This window comes from Mercurialis annua, linkage group LG1-X, assembly GCF_937616625.2.
Source record: "Mercurialis annua linkage group LG1-X, ddMerAnnu1.2, whole genome shotgun sequence".
In the NCBI taxonomy this organism is placed as follows: domain Eukaryota; kingdom Viridiplantae; phylum Streptophyta; class Magnoliopsida; order Malpighiales; family Euphorbiaceae; genus Mercurialis; species Mercurialis annua.
Genome location: NC_065570.1, coordinates 65,124,557 through 65,148,976, shown reverse-complemented (window position 1 = coordinate 65,148,976; position 24,420 = coordinate 65,124,557). Strand labels below are relative to the sequence as shown.

The 24,420-nt window shown below is 30.4% G+C and overlaps 1 protein-coding gene across 1 annotated transcript; it reads right to left on the bottom strand.

Annotated features, from left to right (window-relative positions):
- Nucleotides 1–1,813: 1,813 nt before the first annotated feature.
- LOC126664657 (protein S40-4-like) lies at nucleotides 1,814–2,663 on the bottom strand. The gene has a single exon (XM_050357164.2). The coding sequence runs from the start codon at nucleotides 2,548–2,550 to the stop codon at nucleotides 1,996–1,998; it is 555 nt and encodes a 184-aa protein (XP_050213121.1). The 5' UTR covers nucleotides 2,551–2,663; the 3' UTR covers nucleotides 1,814–1,995.
- Between the last annotated feature and the right edge of the window lie 21,757 nt (nucleotides 2,664–24,420).

The following is a 24,420-nucleotide window of genomic DNA, read 5'->3' as shown; positions in this document are numbered from 1 at the left end:
TTTTTTTTTGTTTATACCCTGACCTAGGAAAAAATTCATTTATACCATGACGTATGTGTTTATGTTTCACCTCTACCCCGAGGCACTAAATTAACCTCTTTTCATTTAAAAAAAGTTTTAAATAATCCTTACTTTTGAATATTTTTAAAAATAAAGTATTTTTTTTAATATAAAAAAGTATAGAATAATCCTTATATTTAGTTGTTTTCAATAAATCATCTTTTTTTTTGAAATTTGGGGTAGAGATGAAACATAAACACATACGTCATGGTATAAATGAATTTTTTTCCAGGTCAGGGTATAAACGAAAAGAAAATTAAAGTGGGTGGTTTTTAAGTAATTAAGCCAATAATAAATGTTATAAATAGATATATTATACTTTTAATTATAGAGAACACTAAATAGGAAGGATTGATGATTATTCCCATTTATATTATTAGTCACGGATTAATTTAAATTTTATGATACTATTTTTCTTTTTAGTTGTATTACTTGTGTTGCTCTTTCAGCTGGTATTTGGTTTTTTTATCATTTCTTTCAACTGTTTCCTTTTAAATCCAAAAACAAACATTTTGAATAAATTTAAGGAATAATTTGGAAGATTTATTCTATATGATCACCCAAATTAGAAGAATGTGAAATTCAACAAGCTTTTGACACAAATCATTAGTTACTAGAAAGTCTAGATTGTCATAAGAATAACAATTTACTTAACTTAGCTAAATTATTATTTCAAAGTCTAAACCTAGAAGTAGTTATCATAACTCACAAGTTTTCTTTAGGCTTATTGGAAGTTTGTTTAAATAAGTGGCCCCTAATTTTTACACAATTTTTTATTATTGCTTTCAAAGTAAAGGGTCATTATCCATGACTCTATACTACTTTCCTTAATTCTTACCAATCCCATCCAACTTCAAAACAAAACCCAAACTTCACCAATAATTGAACCTTACTTTCAACCTCATTTTTAGTTTTTCCAATTTAATTACCAAAATACCCTCCGTCCACTTTCTTATTTCAATAATTGAGCATCTAAAATTAAAAAATAAGAGTTAATTGTACAAAAATTTGAACTTTTTATCGTGTATTTTAATTTTTTACGGCCTTTAAAACTTTATTAATTTAAATCACGACATTTCAACTTTACTAATTTAAATCATGGCATTTCAACTTTTGCAGTTCGAAATATCAATTTCATAAAAAAATACTGATACGAACACTAAATATATTTTGTTAAACACTCATTACTCTAGTGTTGAAATTTAAAATTTTAATATTTTTATTTTAAATTATATATTAAAATATAAAACATAATATAGTTCAGGAGACTATAAATTTCTTCGTAGTTCATTATTTATTTATTCTTTCAATTATCCCCAAATGAAAAAGGGCAATAATTTTTAAAAGAGACTGTTAGATCTCTATTAATACACTAAATTCCTCCAGTACTAATAATATGGATGCTAAAATAATGTTAGTAGATATATTTTTGATCTAGTTTGCCGGTTTTAAAAATTTAATATTAATTTGTAAAATATAGTTCTAATTCAATGGCTGAAAAAGCTTTTATGAATGCCTTTTTTGTATAGTTCTTATCGTTAAATCTTAAAACGACTGAGGAATTATTTTTTATTTGTACATATAATTCTGCATTTAATAAAATTTAATCTTTAACAAAAATAACAGAATAGCTTAATTAAATTTTTTCCCTCAACATTTTGTAATACAATCTCAAAAGAAGTTTGGCATATCATAGAACATAAAAGTGATTCCATACAATAGTTATCAAAATTTTAAATTTAAAAAAAAAAAATTAGAAAACCCATCGTCTATTGCTTACTCTTAAAAGTAAAGGGCCAAAAATATAAAATAGAAAACTTTAGTAGTACTAATGACGAATTGCTACTCTCTATAAGAAAACTCCTTGCTGTTATTTTCTTGATATTTAACCCAAAAAAGAAAATCTCAAAAGAACCCCTCAAGTTTTAAATTTTTCTAGTCTTGAAACCCAGTTTTTTCCCAAATTGCATTTCTAACCCTACTAAGATCTCTTCCTTTCAAAGTCCTCCCTACGCCTTCATGCACTGAAAAAGAAGCGATTCTCGTCCGAGCCATTTGTCTCGCCAAAAACTCATGCGGCGGAACCCTACCTCCTCCTCCATCGAAATAATCCTCACCGTCCACGTCATCATCGTCATCATCATCGCCACAGCCGGCACTGTCTCTCCTCCGATTCTCCGTATACTCGTGTTTCAATATCTTCGACCAGTCCGGTATGTTCACCGGAAGCGACGACGCCGTTCCTCCGATTCCGGATGCCGCTCTCGAAGTGGCGATTGCCGTGGCCGTTGATTTCTTGGAAAACCTAGAACTCGCTTTGCGAAACTCGGGTGAGTTAGAACGAGTCGTGACCGAGTTGTTGTAGATGTCCGACTCGTCGAGTTCGAAAGTTGAGGAATCGTGGTGGTGGTGGAGCGTGAGTGGCGCGTGGTGATCGGTTGGAAAGAATCGGTAGTTTTGCCGGGCAAAGTAGCTTTTACTCGCCGCCATAAGAGGAGATTAATGTTTTATCTTCCCTAAAATCTCTGGTTATGAGTAGAGAAGAAGAGGAAGAAGTAAGGGCGTGTTTGGTTTGGGTTTTTGAGTTTCGCTAAAAATGAAGAAACTAATGTGCTTTTATAAAGGTTTTCGGGTACATAATGTGGATAAGGCTGGTTCCTTATTTATTCTTTTTTTAATTTTCTCTGTTATTTCTTTTGCAATTACCAAACACACCCTTTGCTCTAAGTTTTGTCCGAGTGCCACGTCGGATTTTTTTTATTCTTTTCTAGAATATAGTAATTGGTTTTGTTAAACTGGATAAACTAAATTCCGTAACCTTATCCAGTAGTATTTTATGAAAAATATAGTAAGTTTTTTACTTAATAGAAAAATCTTTATTGATTTTTCAGTTCTTGTTTTTTAATATTCTGCTTATTATTAGTAAAATATTTAGTAAATTCACCTACAAGCTATCTTTAGATTATCTTTCGGTTGGATATAAATGTAAGGCTTAGGCATATCCTTTTTAAATTTGAGTGATGCTTTATGTTAAATTCCTCAAATTTTTTTCCAAGTTAGAAATTAGGTAGATAGTAAAAAGTTATAATGTGATAAAAGTCTTATAATAAAGATTAACCATAAGATCTTTCAAATTAAATCTACAAAAATTAAGAAACAATTAAAGACACAAGCTAAAAATAATCAAAAAGAAGATAACTTTAAGACGTAAATCTCGCCTAAATTTAACACAACGAGAAACAAATTCCGTTTAAGCGAGGTCTCGAATTTCACCGCCCATCCGATTTTGTTGACGATCCGCTTGATACATTGAATTCTAACTTTCTGAGCATCACCTTTAATTGTGGTTTTTAAATTAAACAGGTAGTTAAATTTATTATAGAATTAAATTTATTTATAAATAAAATATATAATTAAAAAAAATATTTTATTATAGATGGTGCTATTTCTAAAATAATAATGACAGAGTTAAATATACTCCATCTAGTTCATAATATTAGTCGCATTTAAAAAATTTTATTAATCCATCATATTAGTCACTTTAGCATATTAATAGAACATTAATTGCTATTTTTTAAAGTTTGTCACCTGTTAATTTTATTAAAAAAATATAGTAACATCTATACTATATATAAAAGCACGGATGGGGGGGACAAGCAAATTTACTGAATAATCCTTTTCAGTTTACTACTAAATAAAGGTTTTGTAGTCATTAACTAATTAGTTATTTAATTAATCACTATTGTAATTAAAGTTCTAATTAGAATAGGTAGCTAAATTATCTCCAATTTAGTTTTTAATATGTAAAAAATAACTAAATTGTCTCTAAATTAGTAGAAATACCTATCTTTTAGTTTGATTGAACTATAAAATTAAAATATTGTATTTGATTAATATAATATTATTTAAATTTCTATTTTATTATTTTTAAAGATATTATTAATAAAAATTCAGTTAATTATTTAATTATGGCTATTATAAAATCAAAAGATGAATAAATTCAGTATGAAAAGAAAATTAATAACAGATTATATTTTATTTACTTTTAAAAAAATTCTTAACTAATTTAATATTAATTATAAATAAAAAATTGATATAATTATAATAAATTTACTAACACGTTCATTGACGAGTTACGTTACGAGCCACGTGCATAGCACGTAATGCGAAACTAGTAATAAAAAAAATATCAAAAATGTCAATAAGTTTCAAAATAAGATTAATTTAAAGAAAATGTTTTTTTCGTTCTGCACCAGCATTATTTCAGCCATTGGTCATTTTTTCATGTTTTTGTGTTTTTTCCTCCAATGATGACAATTTTGGCGACTTTTTTTCTATTCCTTCTTCTTTCTTTTCTTCTTTGTCAATTTCCTCCTTTCGATGCTTTTTTTTCCTGTGGTTAGTGAACTTCCTCAGCGGTCCCGACTCTATTAGTCTCTCTATCTCTTTCTTCATATCATAGCACTTCTCTGTGTCGTGTCCATAATCTTCATGAAACTTACATTGTTCCAATTATGTGGATCATTTTCTACGCTAGGTCATTGGTGTTCCGGCTTTCTTTAACCCACATTAGCATGTTGGCCCTCATTGTATTAAGTGGAGTGAACACATAGCCTCGGTCTCTGTATCTCCCGGTCATGTAATCGCTGCTAGGATATATGCTCCCGCTCCTCCAATGGCTGTCAATGCTCCTATGGTTCGTGCCGTAGTCCTTTTGTGAGTGGGATGATGTCTTTGTGAAACGCCCACTTTGCTTTCTTGCTTTTTGTATATCGTGATTTTCCTGTCTTCTCCCGTCATCCATATTTATGCACTTTTGGGCTACTGCCATGAATTCTTGGTAGGTTTTGGGTTTTTTAGAGTTTAGTTTCTCTCCCAAAACTCCGATCCGTGTTCTCTTCTTTAGGGCTTGTACCCGTATCGTTGTTTAGATCTTCGATCTTCATTACTTCGTTGTTGAATCTCTCTATGTATGCTTTTAGTGTGTCTCCTTCTCATTGTCGACACCTGTAGAGTTCCTTCGACCTCCTTTTTAGTGGGATGTTTGTGAAGAACCTCATTACGAATTTCCGATTTAGCTGTTTGCATGTTGTGATTGACCCAACTTTCAGGTCGTTGTACCACCGTTGTGCAGTGTCGTTGAGCGTGGTCGAAAATGTCTTATAGTGTATTGCATTAGTGGCGTCCAAGAGAATCATCTTATTGTAGAATTTTGTGACGTGACTCTCGGGACAGTCGGCCACATCGAAGTTATCGAAAGTTTGGTACTTTGAGTCTTTCAGGCCATTTTTATAACAGACTTGCTGCAAGTGTTCAATTGCCGCTGGTCAGGCTGCTTGCATGAATATGTTCTCTTGACTTTTCCTCGGTTGCATTTTGCATTGCTTCCGCAATTAACCTTTGCATTTCTACTAGGTCCATGCCTTCTGTTCCTACCTCCGAATGTCTTTCAAGGACCTGATCTGCTGCTTCCATCTCCTCATCGTCCACTATAAGCACTTCCAGTTCCTTGTCTTTGGGGTTTCCTTCTGTGGTCGTTTTCCTTCCGTCTTCGGCTCTTCCCGCTTCCATATCTCAATTTTTACTCATCGGCGTTTGAGAAAGAATGGCTTCTGTTGCTTCCTTAATCGCCGTTACTATGTCTTTTTGGAAATATCTCAGGGCGCCATCCATCGTCAGGTCCATTGCTTCCTGGATAGTTTGTTCTGGTCCTTCTCCTGACGCGGGGTTGGGACTGCCAAACCCCTGAAAGAAGATTTCAGACCTTCTAACCACCGATGGGGTTATCGGTGTCCGTGAACTATCCTCTAGGGTTCCTCTAGGGCCGGTTGGTAGTGCGGCTTTTTCCTTAACCTTGGGATCATGGGGGTCTTTATTGACATCCGTCATCTCGAGATCCAATCACTGAATTTCATTTCTTGTGTGTTAGGTTCCCACAGACGGCGACAGATGATGGATCTAGATGTCGGATGTGAGTCTCCGAACCCTGTTGAGAATGGACGAAACGAATAGCAACCGTGAGGACGGGCTTAGGCCCCGCGTCCGCTCTGATGCTTAAATTAGTTATAGTTTTTGAAAAGAAATAACGGATGAGTTCGTGCTCTATTTATAGACTTTTCAACGTGTCTGTCTTTTTTGAGCGATGTGGGATTTATTTTCCGGTGTCCACTACTTGGTTTTTATGCTATTCCATCATAAATTAAGATCTATTAATTATTTTTTTAGTTTGTGTGCTAAATTCAAATGCGACTGATATTGTGGACTGGAGGGAGTATTTTTAACAACATCACTCTTTTAAATTAAAAGAAAACAATAAATTTGAATTAGAAAAAATAGTAATTTTGACCAAAAAATATTTACTCTAGCCTATCAATTGTTTCTCGGTCAAAAATGTCCTCCTTATTATAAATATACTTTTATTTATTATATTAAAATATGATCCTATTTCAAGTAAAATGAATAGCATATTTTATCTAAAAAAACTATTTTATGTATTTGTATTTATTGTTATCCTTAAAAATTATTAGAACTATTTTTCTATTTAAAAATTAATTAAAATTTAAAATTTATTTAGAATTTTATTTTTTATTAAAAATTTGAGTAAAAAGATAATCAATTATATAAAAAGTAAATTACTAAATTAATTAAAATTCAAATGCTTTAAACTCTGAATAACTTTTAAGTTTTATTATGTAAACAGTTTTACATTTATTTCAACATACAATTGGGTTCTCGAAATATAAAACATGAAGATTCTAGAGAATTGGTTTAAAAATATATTCTTGGTTGCATTATTAGCACATTGGGTTTAAAATTTAAATGAGAATTTTTGAAATAGCAACAAAAAATTACTAACCGCCAGTTCGCGAGTGCAGGACAAAAGAAGGGCAATTAAGGAAAAAGAAAGTAGTCATTTACAAGAAACGATATTGGCATTTTTGTACATAGTTACTGTTTTGTCGCGACTCGAGTGAGATTAGAAGAGAGTGAGGTTCATCGGACCTGGTTCTGGGATAGAGGACAAAAGTGGTCCTCTTTAGACCTTCACTGATCTCGACGCGTGTCCTTTTCTTTTATTAACCTATACGTGGCGTGCCCTTGTTTCTTTGGAGAGTAGGGGCGTGAATCGCACGTGATGTAGGGTCCCTTACTTAAATCTAGCGCGTCCTCATTGCCAGCTGGCTCTGCTCCTGTCCTCTCATACGCGACACCCCAAAATATCGTCATTTTATCGTTTCCGAAAAATAATTTTATTTATCTATTTGTTGTTGCCGTAATTGCAAATAAAGGCCTACAAGAATTTTATGATTTCAGTTAAGTCCTATAATTGAAAATTTCAATGAGATTTACATTTTCCTTAGAATTTGGTTATCTTATGTTAATTCTTTTGGATCTGAATTCATGTCTCGTTTTTCATTTTGGCTTCATTTGATGATTATAAAACAAAATCAGTATTAAATAGTTTACGTAAGTAATCAAATTTTCAATAAGAATTATTCCCCTGTTTCTTTTTATTTTATTTTATTTTTATTAAAAAACTTTATTATATAATCACCGCAAATTATTATAGCGATAGGTGATGATTAATTTCTTTTGACTTGAATATTAAATTTGTTATGATTTAATAGACATAAATTTAATTTATTTATTAATTATTTTAATAAGTTATTAAAATTTATTTTTTGCTTTTTTTTCATAAACACTACTTTCTCCGTTTAGAGCAAATTGTTACTTTTTCTATATTTTTATCCAAAACTTTTGCCTATTTTTAATAAATAACAAATCTTTTTTTTTTAAATTATATTATTTAAAACTCACTAATGAACTAATATTTAGTATCGTCTATTGAAGTATAAGAGTATTATCAATGGTGTTCGTTATAATTAAGAACATTTTCTCTTAAATAAAGAGTATCTTAAATTTAAAAATTAATTTTTTTAATTTTACTCCAATAGACTCTTTAATTTTAACTCTTGATAACTTGTGAAAGGGCGGCGACACTCTGATCCGGCTGAAGCTCCAAGACCGTACCTGAAAGGCACAGCACAACCGTAAGAAGGATGCCGGAGGGGGATTCCGGCAAACCACTCTGACGGTCTAGTTAGTAGATGTTTAGTGAGAGAAAGAATAAGAAGTGAAAGTGAATAATGAGTTGAGAGAAAAAAGAGAATAACCTTCTTACCTACTTTTTCTTAGCCTTTTATACTATGTCTTTTGTTCCTCTTTGTCTGGACCGACAGACCTGCTTTCATTCTCTTTGTCTGTGCAGATATTGTCTGGAATGTTAGGGTATGTTCTGACAAGTTTTGTCATTGTACTCAGTGAAAGGTGAACTCGGGTGAGACCGAGATGGTATTTCCATGTACGATGTTCAGTGTGACCGAGATGGTACCCGAAATGATTGTATTTCCATGTATGCTGCTCGCTGTGTGTTCTGTTCGGCTTGCCCGAGATGGTGATGCAATATGTCATGCTCGGTTGGGACGAGATGGTGTTGTTTATGTACCTTGGTCGGCCGGTTGGGTGGTTTTGTGGTTTGCCTTACCCGGTTTATGTCCTATTCAGAGATTGTTCATCTATGTTGTTATCAATAATCATTAACCTTGGCCCCGTTTATGCGATTTGGAATTCAGAAGTTTTGCCACGTGTTAATTTTTTTTTTATTTTGTTAGCATTGCATAATAGGGTTCATTTGCTAGATTTTTTTGGCACGTCACTCAATTATATATGTGGATAATTCTTTTTATATACTTTGCGGTGTGGTGAAGACGTAAGATCATATTTTTATTCATTGTACTTTTGCTAAAGGTGTGGTGTGCTATTTTAAAACTTAATATGGGAACTTTACTTCTTCGTTTATGGATTTTATGATTTAATGGTAGAATATTATTTCAAAAGGTATATTGCCATATGTGGATGATTTTATGGTTTTTTGTTGGAAATGTAGGAATGGGAGAGTCTTTCAAAATAAGACGCAGGACAAAGATGGCGTTATTTTTAACTGTTGCACAAAAGCAGTTTTTCTGTTCAAATTTTATAATAGGGAGTTTTTTTTATTCCGGGTTGGATTTCTATCAATATCCTTTTTGCATTCTTTTTTCCGGAATCTAATATTTTGCCTTTTGCCTTAGCTGTAACTTTTAGTGCACCATTTTATGTGTGCCACTTTTATGCGAAGAAAAAAAATATAAATATAAATTTTAATCGTTTGATTGAAGTTTTCTCTTTATATTAAATTGTATTTCTATTTTCTTTGTTAATAAATTATTAATTATCATAAAAATTCACATAAATTCTTATGAGAAATTTATTCCTTTTCTTTCTAAATATTTGGATAATTAATCATAATTATCATTGGACTGTCTTTTCTATTTTAAACTACCTCTCAATTTTAATTTGTACTTAAATTATCTTTATTTTTTTTATATAATTTGTCTATATTGCTAGTCTGGTGTTGTTTATGTCAATTTTAATGATATGATGTGTCAATTTCATGTGTGTTCATATGAATTTTTGTAATACTTATAAAAAAAAATTATTCTTTGAAACATCATTAAAAAATATTAGCTCAGTCATATATGGCTTTAATTGGCGCTCACATTATTAAAGAGGAAAACAATGCTAAACTATGGAAAACAACTTAGTTATTTTATAAAAATATAAGAATAATAAGAGTAAATTTTAAGAGAGGTCGGAAAGGGAAAAGATAATTCATAGATAATGAATATAAACCATGAGCGGAGCGGGGTTCGGAGGGCCGTTCGCTTAAACTTGCGAATGACTTCGAATCTGTAAAGATTTTAAAAAATATAGTCGCCATCTATCTAAACTAGGAAATGTCTTTTATATAGACTGTATAGATCTCTCACGTTTATGGATGAGACCACTTTATTTTCGATAAAAAGACCGAGTTCGATGGATACTACTAAAACTTTTGTACTTGACTTATAGACATCATATTTACATGACATATCTGGTTATCTCGTTTTAATCATACACGCAGTCCATAGGATAATGTGCTGAAAATGTAAAAAAGCCTGAAAAGCGATAAAGCAAGTGAGACACACATAGGACTCGATTATGGACTGGCACATAAGACACATAGCACGTACTGCTAAACAAGCATCTAATCCTGGTTTCTATCATGTAGCAGATAGAGATGGGTCTTTAGTCATTTTGCAAGCACAAAATCTAAACCAAATATATAAATGAGATTGATTTTATTAAGTCATTTTGAATGTCTTATACAACCTTCTAGTTACATTTTCATAGTAGTCCTATAATTTCTAAATGATTTACTGGACTTGCTGGATTTAGTGCTAAGATAACAAGCTTCAGTTGATTAGCCTGTTAATATTGGATCTAAACATACTTTTGAAGGCGATAAAACATTGCAATCATATATATAAGAGCAGTTGATATGCATACAAAATTAAAAATACATTTTTTGTGAAATCTTTTATACTATTCTTGACAAAATTTACTATTTTTTATGGATGTAACAGTGGATATGAGATCTATATTATTTTAAAAGTTTATTTTTGATGTTTTTTGGTTGGACTCTTTTAAATACCAAGCCGCTGAATTATGGTTTGGATTAACCATTGAGTGAAGAAGATGAACTGCCAAATTGCGCATTCAAAAAATTTATCAACGCGATTGAAGGTATAAATATAAAATAACTAGTATTTTTTTTATTAAGATTGTCTTTTTATATTCTTTTAATGTGTTTATTTGTATAGTTGTTGATAAAGTGTATTTTTATTTTTTTTATTAATAAAATACTCATTATTATAAAAAAAATAGAATTAATTTTTTTTGGTTGTCCATCCGGTTTTTAGAGTGTCTCCCTGACTAATCGGGATCCGACCCGTGTCGCGCACCTGACATGCTGGGTGAGTCTGCCAGCAGGAATTTTCTGCATTCACAAGGCTCGAACTCGAGATCTTGCTTAATCGATATCAAACTGCTTACCACCTGGACCAACTCCCGTTGGTTATAGAATTAATTGCTTTCGCTATATGACATATATTTTTTAAGATTTTAAATTAAAAATTTAGAGAAAATAATAATTTCTAATGATTGATAGTAATTAATTCAAAAATATTATGGGAAACATGAGTTTTGAACTGCAGGTTGAGAGAATCCTGCTTTAGTAGTGAAAAGCAAATTTATTCTTTTGAATGGGAAAATTGATTTAATAGTCAAGATATGATAAAAGTGATTCAAGAATAATGAAATTTTGGAATAATGGGTTCATGATTCTGAAATTCCATTCATAATTTGCTGGCCACCATAGGAATATTAATTGGATGGTTGCTATGGTTTTTGCATTTATAAATCTAACAATGACATGTCAAGCTATTTTATCTTCAAAATATCTAGTGCTATTATATTTTCTTTTGTTCTAAAAAATAAAATCCAAGTTTATTTTGTGACCCTAAAAGTTGAAAAAAAGAAGTGGGAGACAGAATAAAGAGATATGTTAAAGTACAGAAGGTTTTCTTATGCATACAATGAATTTAAAATAATTTCAAATTTAATATAATTATGTTTACATATTTAATAAATAGTATATAATTTTTATAATAACTTTTAAAAATAAAGTTCCTAATCCACATTCCAATATCCTTAGTTAATTATCCATTAATAGTTTCTAGTGAATTGTACTCTTATGATTTCGCAAGTACAAATTTAATATAGAAGTACGATTTGGACATCTAAAGAAAATTGGGAAAACAATAGAATTATCTGCAAATATTTATGTTACATCAAACACACGAGAGCCCTACAAATTTACAACAATACAAAAAAAGTAGAAAATTTTACAACACCACCTTTAAAAGGGGGAGCTCCCATGGCATAACCTCTCCAGCAAAACAACATATAGCGCGTCGGTACATGTCAGAGTGTCAACATCTATAATAGCGCATTAGTGTTAGCGCATCAGAAATACATCTACGATACATCGTTGTTACATTTCAGAAAATAAAAATAAAAAGTAAGAGTTGTTCCAGTTTAGTTGTGGAAAATAATACATATTTTCTAGAAATTACTCTAAAAAAATTAGAAAACGGATTTTGGTGTTTATTTATAGTATTTTCTAATTTAAAAACTAAAACCAATTTTTATAATATTCCATATTATAATTAAAGTTTAATGGCTTAAAATTCCCTGACCTTCGGAGAAGAAGGTATCAGCAACAACATGTTTTATTATGGAACAGCTCATGATGTTCATATATATCGATCTATTATGCGCCCCTGCATCTAGCATTGGGTAGACCTCATACAATAATTGTCCCAGTTCTACCCTATCTTTTGTTTTATTTCTTCTGGAACAATCACAAACACTTTTTTGATGATGGATCTACTAGCAGAAATTCAATGCATAATCTTAGCATTCAATTTGTATTCCTGAATAATCTCATTTTTCAATTATTACTCTTTTTTAATTCTATCAAAACATTGAAAATGGTCAATTTTTTAATAACTATTTTTATAAACATTTAGCCGAAAATATATATTTTTGTAAAAAGCCTTAGAAAAATATGAACTCTTTTTAGGTTCATAAATATCCATGTGGTGTACAATACCCTTTGAACGTGAGTGCATGCCACAACAATCCATTTGAAATGCTACAAAGCAAAGACTCATACTATCTATTCCCACAAAGAAAAAATGTACATGTCTTGAGTTTTTCGTTGCAGCAACTCTCGTCTTAAAACAACATTTAACTTGTTCTGCACTTGTTCTCTAACGTTCCACTGCATTCAAGTTTCAAATATACTTATTCATTCTGTGGGAAATAACATTAACATCGAACGCACAAAAAAATTCAACTAAAATATCTGCAAATCATTGATTTCTTCATCCGTAAGTGATCGCTCCATTGAGCGGTAGGCAATTCTATAGCGGTTACTTGTCATTTCCTTCTTGTTCGTAAAATTATCTAGCGCACCTGATTCATGAATACCGCAATATTTAAGATCAGCTATAGAAGTACGTTTGTGACGATGTACTTATCCAAATTTTCAAAGGTAAGTGTCCAATTTGCTGAGCCATTCTCTCTATATGAAATACGAATAGGCGAAGCTTTCTTCTCGAAAAAGAAAAGGAAGAAATCAAGAAAGAATATGCTGACATGGGATGGGAGAGACATAATTATAGCTTTAAAAACGGCTTGAAGTTGATTCCCAGTTTGCCACTTTGAAACTACATGCAAGAAGTGATATCTCCAAGTGAGTTAGTCAGGGAGTACTATAACATCAATTAATCATGAAATGAACTGAACTAAAACATCATTATATCAAATGAGCAAGAATTATCAGTGAGCAGTACCATAATTAAGGACTGACCTGAGAAGTAAATCGCTCATCATTCGACCAGAAAAGCCGAATATCAGGTATGTCAAATAGAAGCATCGTCTAGCGATTTTAGTAGGATGACTTCTTATCGTTTTTGTTAGCTGTTTCAGCTTTGTATTTTGGAACTAGTTGTATTCCTTTTTTATTTTATTTGATTCTTTGGTTTCAGAAGCATGATGTTTTCGCTAAGAGTGTGTCAACCTAGTTGAGATGCTCGGGTGCGATCCTGATTTCTGACAACCAACATTTTACTTAAAAAAATAGAAGCATCGTCAAACGCTCTAACCCAAGTCCATAAGCCCAAGCCACATCATCAGGTCTCTCCCATTACTCCTTAAAATGTCTTGCTCAGTGACACCACTTATCCTAACACTTTCAGCCAGTCATCCTAACAAATCATTAGCCAGTAGCTGATGAGTTAGATGAACTAACAACTTGATCTGGTCTAATTTGGCCTGTTCGGAAAGATGCATCTTTTCAGAGTGATCTCTAACTAATGTTTTATATGGGAGGAAATCGCAGGACTACTTCAATTCAGAATCATGAGATAGCATAAAATTTTTAGAGGTTAGACAGAAGGGGCATTTTAAACAGGTAAGCTACATGTTTCATTTCATGCTAGTTTTTGTACATTAAATAACCATCAAAATTAAACCAATCAAACTATAATTCATCCGACATTTTTTCCTTAGACAACTCGAACTCTTAAAATACGTAATTCATCATACCGTTAAACATAAAAAAGACATCCACATAATTTTGAAAACTAAAAAAAGTAGATGTGAATGATAATTAAATACCTTAAAAAAATTATATCTCCGGTTCGAATGAAGGATTGATAAATGGAAAATATGTATCAACTCAGCGCATCTCCACAGCACCTGATATTTTTAGCAAAGTTAGCTAAACATAAATCGACAAATTACATTCTATAATAGACTTGAGAACAAAATGATGAGTAAATTTGTTATCAAAGAGACACCATCGATAAGTTGTTAAATTATGACGTGACAGCCCTACCTCCTAAATCAATGCATATCCACACTCACGATACAATGCATGTTCAGAAGTTTATCGCAAACTTTTCCGAGACAATTTAGCCATTTTTCAATTTTAGACATTATCCAAATTCTGCAAAAAGTCTCTTTACCAGAATCATCACTAAGAAAACTGCAACAAACAATAGAAATCGCAATGAAAACAAATAGAAACATAGAAATATTAATTGTCGAATCCCCAATTGCCTGTTTTAAAGAAATAAACGGGCAGAGATCATCAAATTTGTTGGAGAAATTGGTATCAAAATATTAAAAAATGGCATTCTTCAAAATCCCAACGGGGTGCTGATTCCTGTTATGAAGCTGCATTCCAAGTTTGGATCATCCCTAACCACATCTACACACACCGACATCCTAAATTTAATTTCATAACATGAGACACTGACTTTACACAAGGTGTGATAAAAACATGGGTTTTTGATATTTTTGTGCCTATAAGTTTTCCGCAATGCAACATAATCAGCATAATTAACTCGTTCCGCAATGCAGCATTTCGAAATGCTGCTCAGATTCCCTCCCATCGCAAGGAATTTTACCGTTGGGAGTTGGGGGACTTCCAACGGTCATAAACACATTGCCTATAAATTAAGGCTCTCCCCTTCCCATAATTCCCACACCACACTTACTAGCAAAGCAAAAAATATAGTGTTTTAGGAGTAAAAATTTAGAGTTTAAGAGAAAAAATAGCTTATTTGTCGTAATTGAACGGGAAAAATTTGCGAGGAATATTTTGAAGCTACATTTTCTATGCAATATTATTTTTTCTCAAGGACTATAAGAGGTGAGTCTATTTAATTTTTTTAATTATTGTTATTGTTAGTAAATATTAGAAATTATCAATTCGAAATTATTATAATATAGAGGAATGCTAGACTTTAATTATTAATTAGTTTAGAAAAATAATTGTGGTAATTTTTTTTCTAAATTTATAAATAGTTTGTTCATTTAATTTTTTCAATAATTTTATTTTTAGGGAAATGTTAGAGATTACTGTAATTTATTGAAATATTATAGTTTGTTAAACTTTTTAATTCTTAATATAAATGGTTATTTTATTTAATTATACTAGGGTATGTTTAATTTTTTATCATTTTTAAAATATTTAATAAAAATTATTAGAAATAAAGTAACAGTAATTGGAATTGATAAAAAAAGCTATAAATTTAAGAATCGCATTTTAAATATAACAGTGACATATTTGTTTTTCACTCTTTAGAAATGACTACCGCAAACCTATCTTTTCTGATATGGTGCGATGGTCGTATGGTAAATTCTCCGTGTGGAGTAGAATATCACGGCGGTTGTCGTGGTCGTCTTTTTTTGGTTGTTTTCTCGTCGTCTTTCTTCCGCCTTTTAGATTATTTTATGATTGTTTAGATTTTCTAGAATTTTTATAATTATTTAGATTTTTTGTACAAATTATTTTAGATCTACTGTTCACTTGTTCATATAATTGTTCTCTTGTTCATATAAATATTCGCTTGTTCTCCTGTTCATGTAATTGTTTTTTTATTTTGATACTACTGATTTCATATAGAGCACATTTGTTTGTGGTTTTCTTAGAAAAAATGTATCATAAATACACCAAGTACAGGTATATTTACACTAAAAAAATCATAAAAATACTTTTTTTTAATTAATCGGATCTCATTAAATTAAATATGAAACAATTACATTTGTAAAAAATCCGGGATAATTTTGAAAACTAAACCCGATGACCTGACATGGAACGGACAACATGCTGCCTAATTAGCAGACCTTTTTTACGAAAATAAAAAAAATTACTAACTGTTTCGCGAATTAAGTGCAGTCTTCAATCACTCTTCGTTCAAACATCTCCAAACACCCGCAAACTCACAGCATCCGATTCAATCAACACTTGATATAACTCATTCTAAAAAAGAGACAATAACTCCTTCTAAAAAGGAGACAACAAACTTTTCACAAAGAAAGGACAACAAATCTTTCAAAAAGAAAGGACAAAGTAAAACATTCATAAAAAAGACAAACAATAAAAAATAAATAAAACTAGTATAACTCATAGACGAATCCATTTTGTTACTGAAAGATCTTCAATCTATCGTCGCTTCTTGATAATTGAATTACGCTTCGTGATAAATTTTAATCCGTTAGAAAAATAAAAAAGAATTGGCTATTTATTATATTCTATGAAATTAAAATAACATAAACAACGCAGCAAGCCTGTCACGAGCAGACACCACGGGTTGTTGAGTTCTTTTACCGTCAATAGAAAAATTAAGTCATTGACGACTGCCGAAGAAAAAATAAAAAAAAAGTTCTAGGCGGTTAGGTTTTGTTAGAGAGAAAAAAGAAGAGAAGGCGGCTAATTAATTGTATTTGGTCGATTTGTTTTAATCATAAAAATACTTTAAAAAATACAATAAAAACACTATAGAAAAACATCATAAAAGCACTATAAAAACACTTGAAATACATCACTAGAGATACAAAAAAAATCTACAAAAGAAAGATATAAACAGTGAAAAAGTGAAAAATATATTTTTGAAATTGAAAAACTAAACAAGATTATTTTGATAAATAAAAAAGATATGAGATGAAAAAGTGTTCAAAATCTGAATAGATAGATAAATAACTTTAAAAATCAAATACTGTGAAAAAAATTCTCTTTTTTCGAATAATAGAGGTAAGTTTTTGCATATAATGTTTCAATTTTCTAAATATGAAATTGATTGTAACTATAAACTTTATTTAAGTGCATGCTGAACTAAATTATGCAAAACCAAAAATGCCTTCATTTTTCAGAAAAGAAATTAAAGAAAAGTATGAGCCACTAGAAGAGATTCAACATTGAACAAGAAAGTAGCATAGTTTGTGTATCAATTAAAGTTTCAAAAATCTCCTATCGCAGAGAATTATAGACGCGGGCATTCAATTAATTTTTCCGGTTTCAAAATCTCCCCCAAATTCAGAGCCAAAACTGATCAAAATTATTCTTTAGCCAAATTAAGTGGAGCTAACCAAAAATAAAAATATTTAATTTATCTAATTAATTCAGATTTTGAAATATTTACTTTTTACTCAAAATCTCATTAAATATCTAATAATTTATCATAAACACAATCTCATTCAATATCTAATAGTTTATCATAAGCACAATCTCATTCAACAATTCAATATGCATTCCATTTCAAAACCACCACCACCACCGTTTAATCCCATACCTCTTGATGATACAGACGGTGAGTAAGTTTTTTTTTTCTTTTATATTTCAAACAAAAAAAGTGCTGATATTTTTTTTTTTCTTTATTTTGTAGCAGCAGATGTTCGTAGACAGATTTTATGTGGGACAGTGCTGTCAATCATCATCCGTTTTTATATTTTCATCATACACAGGGTAATCCATGGGGAATTGGGGGCCAGTGAATGTACTTTGTATCATAAATTTTTAAAATGTCATCCTATATTATTTGTTGCATTCCATTTATTGGTACTTTCATGAGACTGGTCCAATCGGAAAAAAGATAGTCGTCGGAAATTTACAAAAATGCATAATGCTCGGATTGAGTTTATTTGTAGTTGTTATAGGGCGACTACTTACGGAGGAAATAAGTTATTGTTCCTGTATAATTGTTCTTACGGCGGAATTTCAGGGATATAAGAATCTCTTGTTATCTTCAAAAGACTATAATCTGCGGGACATAATAATTGTGGGTAGTTTGCAGATTCTGGTTATCAATCTGATGAAAGGTGGAAGTTGGTTGATATGTTGTGCAGTTTTTGCGGTTTTGGTTTTGATGTGCCAGTGCCAGTCCCGATGTCTATCTTCTTTACCTTCATGTTTCCCAAGGGATGCAGAGGACAATGTGCTAGCGTTTCTTCTTATTTTTCTGCTTTTTGTAATTTTTTATGAACTAGTGTCGATTTACGTGTTTCACACGTGGCTCGTATTATACGTCAAATTTATATTTTATTGCTCATTAATAATAATAAAATAATTGGTTATAATATAAATAAAAAATATTAAATAAGGATTAAAATAATAATTTACTAGAAATAAGTTATCTTAATTAAAATTTTAAATTTAAATTTAGAAAATAGTCTATTTAACATTGTTTTTGATAAATAGTCTGTTTTAACATTTACACGTTCAAGTTCTTATTAAAATAATAGTCTTAAAGAAAAAAAACATGTTTTTCTAGTTGTACCGAGTAACTTTGAATTTTGTGGTAAAAAGAAAAAATCAAATACATATATATATAGGTTTCTGGTTATTTGTGAATTAGAAAATATATTATAAGTTGAATTAGAAAAATTAATTAGGGTAAAGTTTTAATTGCATTAGGATTAGAATAATTAATACTCACGTTTATTTATAAATATGTATTTGTTTATTTATTATATTTATTAAAATTTGAATACACGTGATCTAAGTTTTTTTTATATAGCTTTATTTTTTAATAGTATGAAAACATCACACAGACACTATATTAAGATAATTTTGTTAAGAACAATTTTAGTCTTATAGTAAATTAATTATGTTACGAATATATTAATAGTTGATTAGTGACATTGAAATATGAAAGTTTCACTAATGTAAAGTTAGAGTTGTAATTGGAATAGAGAATGTATAATGATTTGAATTAGGATAAATAATTAACATTTTAGTATTGTTAAATAAAAAATTGCAGTAGAAAATAATCAATGGATTGAAATAATTTGTTTTAATTAGTACCAATTATCTTAATATAATATTATAAGTAGTTTATTTTAATTAGTAATTTAAATCTAATAATTATCTTAATATATAATTATAAGTAGTTTATATTAATTAGTACTCTAATTTTAATAATTATATTATTAATTTTTTAAATATAAAGGACATTAACGTAAATGTGTCTGTCCTCCCCCCCATCCCCATCCGTGCTTTTATATATAGTATAGATTGATAATTTTCTTTTTAATTTTATTTGTGAGGTGGACTCTCAATTTATTAAATTTTCTTTTTCTTTTGTGTAGTTTTGAATTTACTAGTTTCGTATTGAGACTCGTAATAAATATTAAATTAATTAAATTTTTTATTTAATATAAATATTATACTTCAGTTTATTAATTTATAAAATAATTATTTTAATTATACAAATATATTTATTTATAAACAATACTAAATTAGTTACAGTTTTGTCAGGTTATAAGATATATTTATTAGTTGGATTAAAATAACTATACTAATAAATGTTATATTAATAATTTATCTTAATAATTTTATTTTATTTATAATTAATATCAAATTTGTGAGTAGTTAGAGTTTTTTGTTGAGTTAGCATATACTTACTGTTAGTGTTAGAGTTATAAAACACGTAAGCTAAGTTAAAGATGGCCATGGGCCAAGTTAGCCCGTAAATTGACCCGGAACCGGTCCGGTCAAATCCGGAATCGGACAAAATTCGGCCCAAATCTGTAGAAAGATCAGTTCTGGTCCGCTTCTAAAAGAATTGAACCGTGAACCGGCAGTTTTAGGTCGGAACCGGCGGTTCAAACCCATCAATAAAAATTATTTACTTCTAATTTTTATATTTTATATATATTATTTTATATTTATGTTTATATATATATGTAGTAAAAATATTATATTATGTAGCTATTATATATATCAGACTATACACTTACTACATCTATATATATTATACTGATCGATTTATGAACTTTATTATACATTTACAAAGGGTCACTTCGTGATTATCTACGAAGAATGCAAACGGTCAGGTGATTGTTTGCCATATTTGATAAAAGTTGACATAAAAGAGTAATTTATAAGAATGTGATGTCAATATACTATCAATATTTATTAATATTATATTTATGTATTACTTTAGTTTTATTTTATTAAAATTTGTTATAGTTAATTTTTTTGTTAATATAATATTTAAAAAATTTGATTTATTTTTTTATTTTTTATAATATTATCTCCGCATATTATTTTATTTTTAAACTTTTTTTTATTTTTAGTAATTAAATTTAAATTTAAATTTTAACTTTTTTTGAACCGCACGTAATTCGGAACCGAAATCGGAACCTTCCGGTTTCGAACCGGCATGGAACTGTCACTTAGACAGGTCTGAGCCTGTTCTAAAATTTCTTTAACCGCAACCCTGCGGTTCCGGTTCAGAACCGCAGAGTTATGAACCGTGGCCACCTTTGAAGAAACCAACGCAAAAGGTAAACTTACTTTTTACCATCATTAAGCTCACTACCCTATAAATGCAATTTTGGGTAGACAAATGCTGTACCAAACAAGAACTTTCACTTGTATAAAATATTTAACAATGAAAATACCAAATGGAATGGAGACTATCACTATTAAAGAAAATCAGGAAGAGGCCAGATCTTGTTATTTGGTCTCAATTGGAGAACTCACGGAAACATTCATGGTGGAATCGCCTGAATTTGTGGAAGAGGAGGAAACCGATTCAAAATATACACCATGTGGAGAATTAGAGTTTGTGATCGTGGGGGGTTGCGACCTTAAAACAGTAAAGTTGGGCGCATGAATACTAGAGGAAAACAAAGCAGATTTGTACTTGAACTAGAAAGGAATTGGAAGGAATTTGTCAATCGGCCAGATAAAATTTTGGGAGTAGATTCTGGAATCGCTTATCATAAGCTGAATATACAAAATCCCTATATGCTACCTTAGAGAGGGGGGTGAATAAGATTTAATGGATAATTAAGAAAATTAAGTAAGAGTTTAAGAGTTTAGAAAAAAGAGACAAGAGATTTAGAGTGGTTCGAATCACAAATCGATTCTACTTCACTATTCAATCAAAGATTGAGATTTTAGAATCCATTAATGGGATGAAGCTTTTAAGCTAAACTCCAACTTTACAAAGAGATTTTCTAGAGATTATCTCAAACTCAAAAAGTGATTTTTCAAGGCTAATCACAAACCCACAAACACTAAATGATATAATTAAAGATTAATCAACAACTAAGAAAAGTAATCAAATAATTGATGCACAATAAATATAAGAAGAGAGAATTGAATACTTGAGATTTGTAGTTGTTGTCAAATTGTCTAACCACATAAATATGGTAGACAAGGGGTATTTATAACCACAACAACTCTTTTACAAATCTTATAGAAGAATTGAACTTTTTATGCTGAAGATTGGCATGTCACGGTCGTGACATGTCTGTTGCACTGACATGTTTGTTGGGGAGAAGCCAGGTGCCAGCCAACCAGTGGGGCTTTCTGTTGGTCCTTTACCGCAAGTATACGGTATCAGAACTAGTAATAAAGTGGACGTAAGTCTGGGTTATCATACCTATGAGGACAAGTAGGACTTAGTGAGAGAGTTTTTCTTCCCGAGTTTAAATTTCTTAGCAACAAGAAAAGAGTTTTTGGAATTAAACAACTACTATCATCAACAATAAAACACAACTCACAACTAATTAGCAAAATAGCAATTAATTAATAATAAAACTACGCAAGCAATAAACAATTGGTAATAACAAAAGGATTAAAAGCGTCTTATGCTTGTGTAGGAACTCTTGAGGGACTGTAATTATTTCAGTTGTTAACTTATGCTTGTTAACTTATGCAAATCCCTGTAATTAACGTTGTTAAAATGCTACAATAGACCTTAACTTTCTCTCAATTAATGAATGAACTTGCATCTCATTTTCATTGATCTAAAAACATATCTGAATCACAAACCAAAGAACTTAAGATGTTCAAACCAAATAAACTACATTACAAGCAAAAAGAAGTTCAAACAACATCAGAAAACATCAAACTACATCAGAAACCATCAAACTACATCTGAAACCAACAGATGTTCAAACTACATCACAAACCAAAAGAAGTTCAAAACAATTCATTAAGCCACTAACAACAACAACAAACTAAAGCACTAAACAAAGATGTTAAAAAGCCATTTCCGCTATGATAATCATGAACACAGCCAACATGATGCTAAAAAACCAATAAGTCATTCTTAGTTTCTTCACTTTGGCTTTAACTTCTTCCTTTCTCGAACTAATTTGACTTTTACTTCATTCAAATTACCCACTTTCTCATCAAGCAGTGTATATATTTCGACAAGCTCGACGTTTGTTCTCTGCAAATCAATTGTCGTCTTTTCAGCTTCCTTAATTTGAATTGACATCATGTTCACAATATCTCTAGAGGCTCTGGCTATAGCTGCACCAGCTTCAGCTTTGTACACCAAATCTATTTATTTTTGCTTTGCCAATGTCAGTTCCCCTTCTAACTTTTCTTTGTTGTCCATTAACTTCACAAAGTAGCTTTTGCAGATACTTTGGAGTTTCTGGATCAACCCATTCAACAAATTTGCAATCATCAAACTACAACAAGCAAAACCCAATACATTTTTAAGCAAACAAATATTTCACAATTAAATTGACAATCACTACAACAAAGTAATTAGATTTTTACTTACTCGGCTGTATGGACATTTCCAAAATCTTCTTCCCGGGTCCTTATCAGTATATGAAACGTAGCACATAGCTCTCGCTTCATGTTGACATTCCTTGTCAGAAATTGAGCTTGAAGAAGAGGCGTACAAGAATGTTTCATTTGTACCTTTTGAAATAGATCATACGTCAAAATCTCTAGTTGTGCCAAACAATCGTTTACGGTCCGACATTGAAGAAAGGCAAGGAAAGAAAATGATATTTCAATTTCAGAAGAAAACAATAGGGAGTGAAGAACGGTTGGGGTAAAGTTGAGGAGAAGGAATGAGGTAAAATGATAGAAATTAGAGTAAATTTGGAGATAAGAAAACGATGTCGTTTTTATAAGAAAGATGCTCCACTTAGACGGTGTGTTTAATACGTGGAAAAAATTGAACCCACGTGGCAGCTCCGATGTCCACATAAACGATCTCAAATTGGAATTTCAGCCTGTAGCTCGAATTGCAAAGAATTGAAAGTTTATGTATGAAATTGCCAAAATTTAAAGTTAATGTTAAATATGCAAAACACGCTAAAGTAGGTAATTTTTGGTGCAATTAACCCTTATTTTAAACACATCGAATTCAATTTTTTTAATTGTATTTTGAAGTATTTAATTAGGTTTCGATTGATTTAATCGGGTTTCAATTGTTGTAATTTGATTTTAATTGGTTTTAATTTATAATTTTATTTAATAATAGATATTTAAATGAATAAGAGGGTGAAAATGGTCTAAAAAATTCATAAATATAAAATTAGTAAGTATTTTTAAACATTAAGGTTGTTTTTTAACTTTTTCTATGTGCCACGTCATCAGTTAACTGAGAATTTGGAGGGAAGGGTTTTTTTGTTCAATTTTAAAAGTTCGAGGGTCGATTTGTACCAAAAATAAGTTAAATGACTTTCTTATACTTTCTGGAAAAATTCAGGAATTTTTTTGTACTTTCATCCTTTAATCAAATAAATATTTAATTTCAGAATTTGAATTTACAATATTATAGCTTTTTATAATGACTCCGATACTTTTTTTTTATTCATAAATAGATATAAAATTAGTTGTTAGTGAAAGTTAGCGAGAGTCAGTAGACATTTTTAAAGTTAAATCAGACAAAACACGGTCTGAGAAGAATCGGAAGTTCAAACCCCCGATCTCGGCTATTAGGGCAAGCTCTCAAATGCGGATTTGATACTATGAAAATATAGTTTTTTCACACTTAACCACAATTTAAAGTATAACTTATAAATAAATTTCATAAAATTTCAATTATGTAATTCCTTTAATATTATTAAATTAGTCCTATAATTGATAAGTTTTTAAAATAAAATCAAATAAAAAGTAAAGTTTAAGCCAAAAATTTAAACTAAAAGACATATTTATCCCCACAGCTATGGTCCTCACAGTGAAACCATTTGAAGGTTATAAAAGTCATTTACATTCTCCCTCTGCAAAACCCTAAACGTTAATATAAATACCCACATTAC

What these genes read in the sequence shown, in the direction of transcription:
- LOC126664657 (XM_050357164.2), bottom strand. Translation starts at nt 2,550, where the DNA reads ATGGCGGCGAGTAAAAGCTACTTTGCCCGGCAAAACTACCGATTCTTT.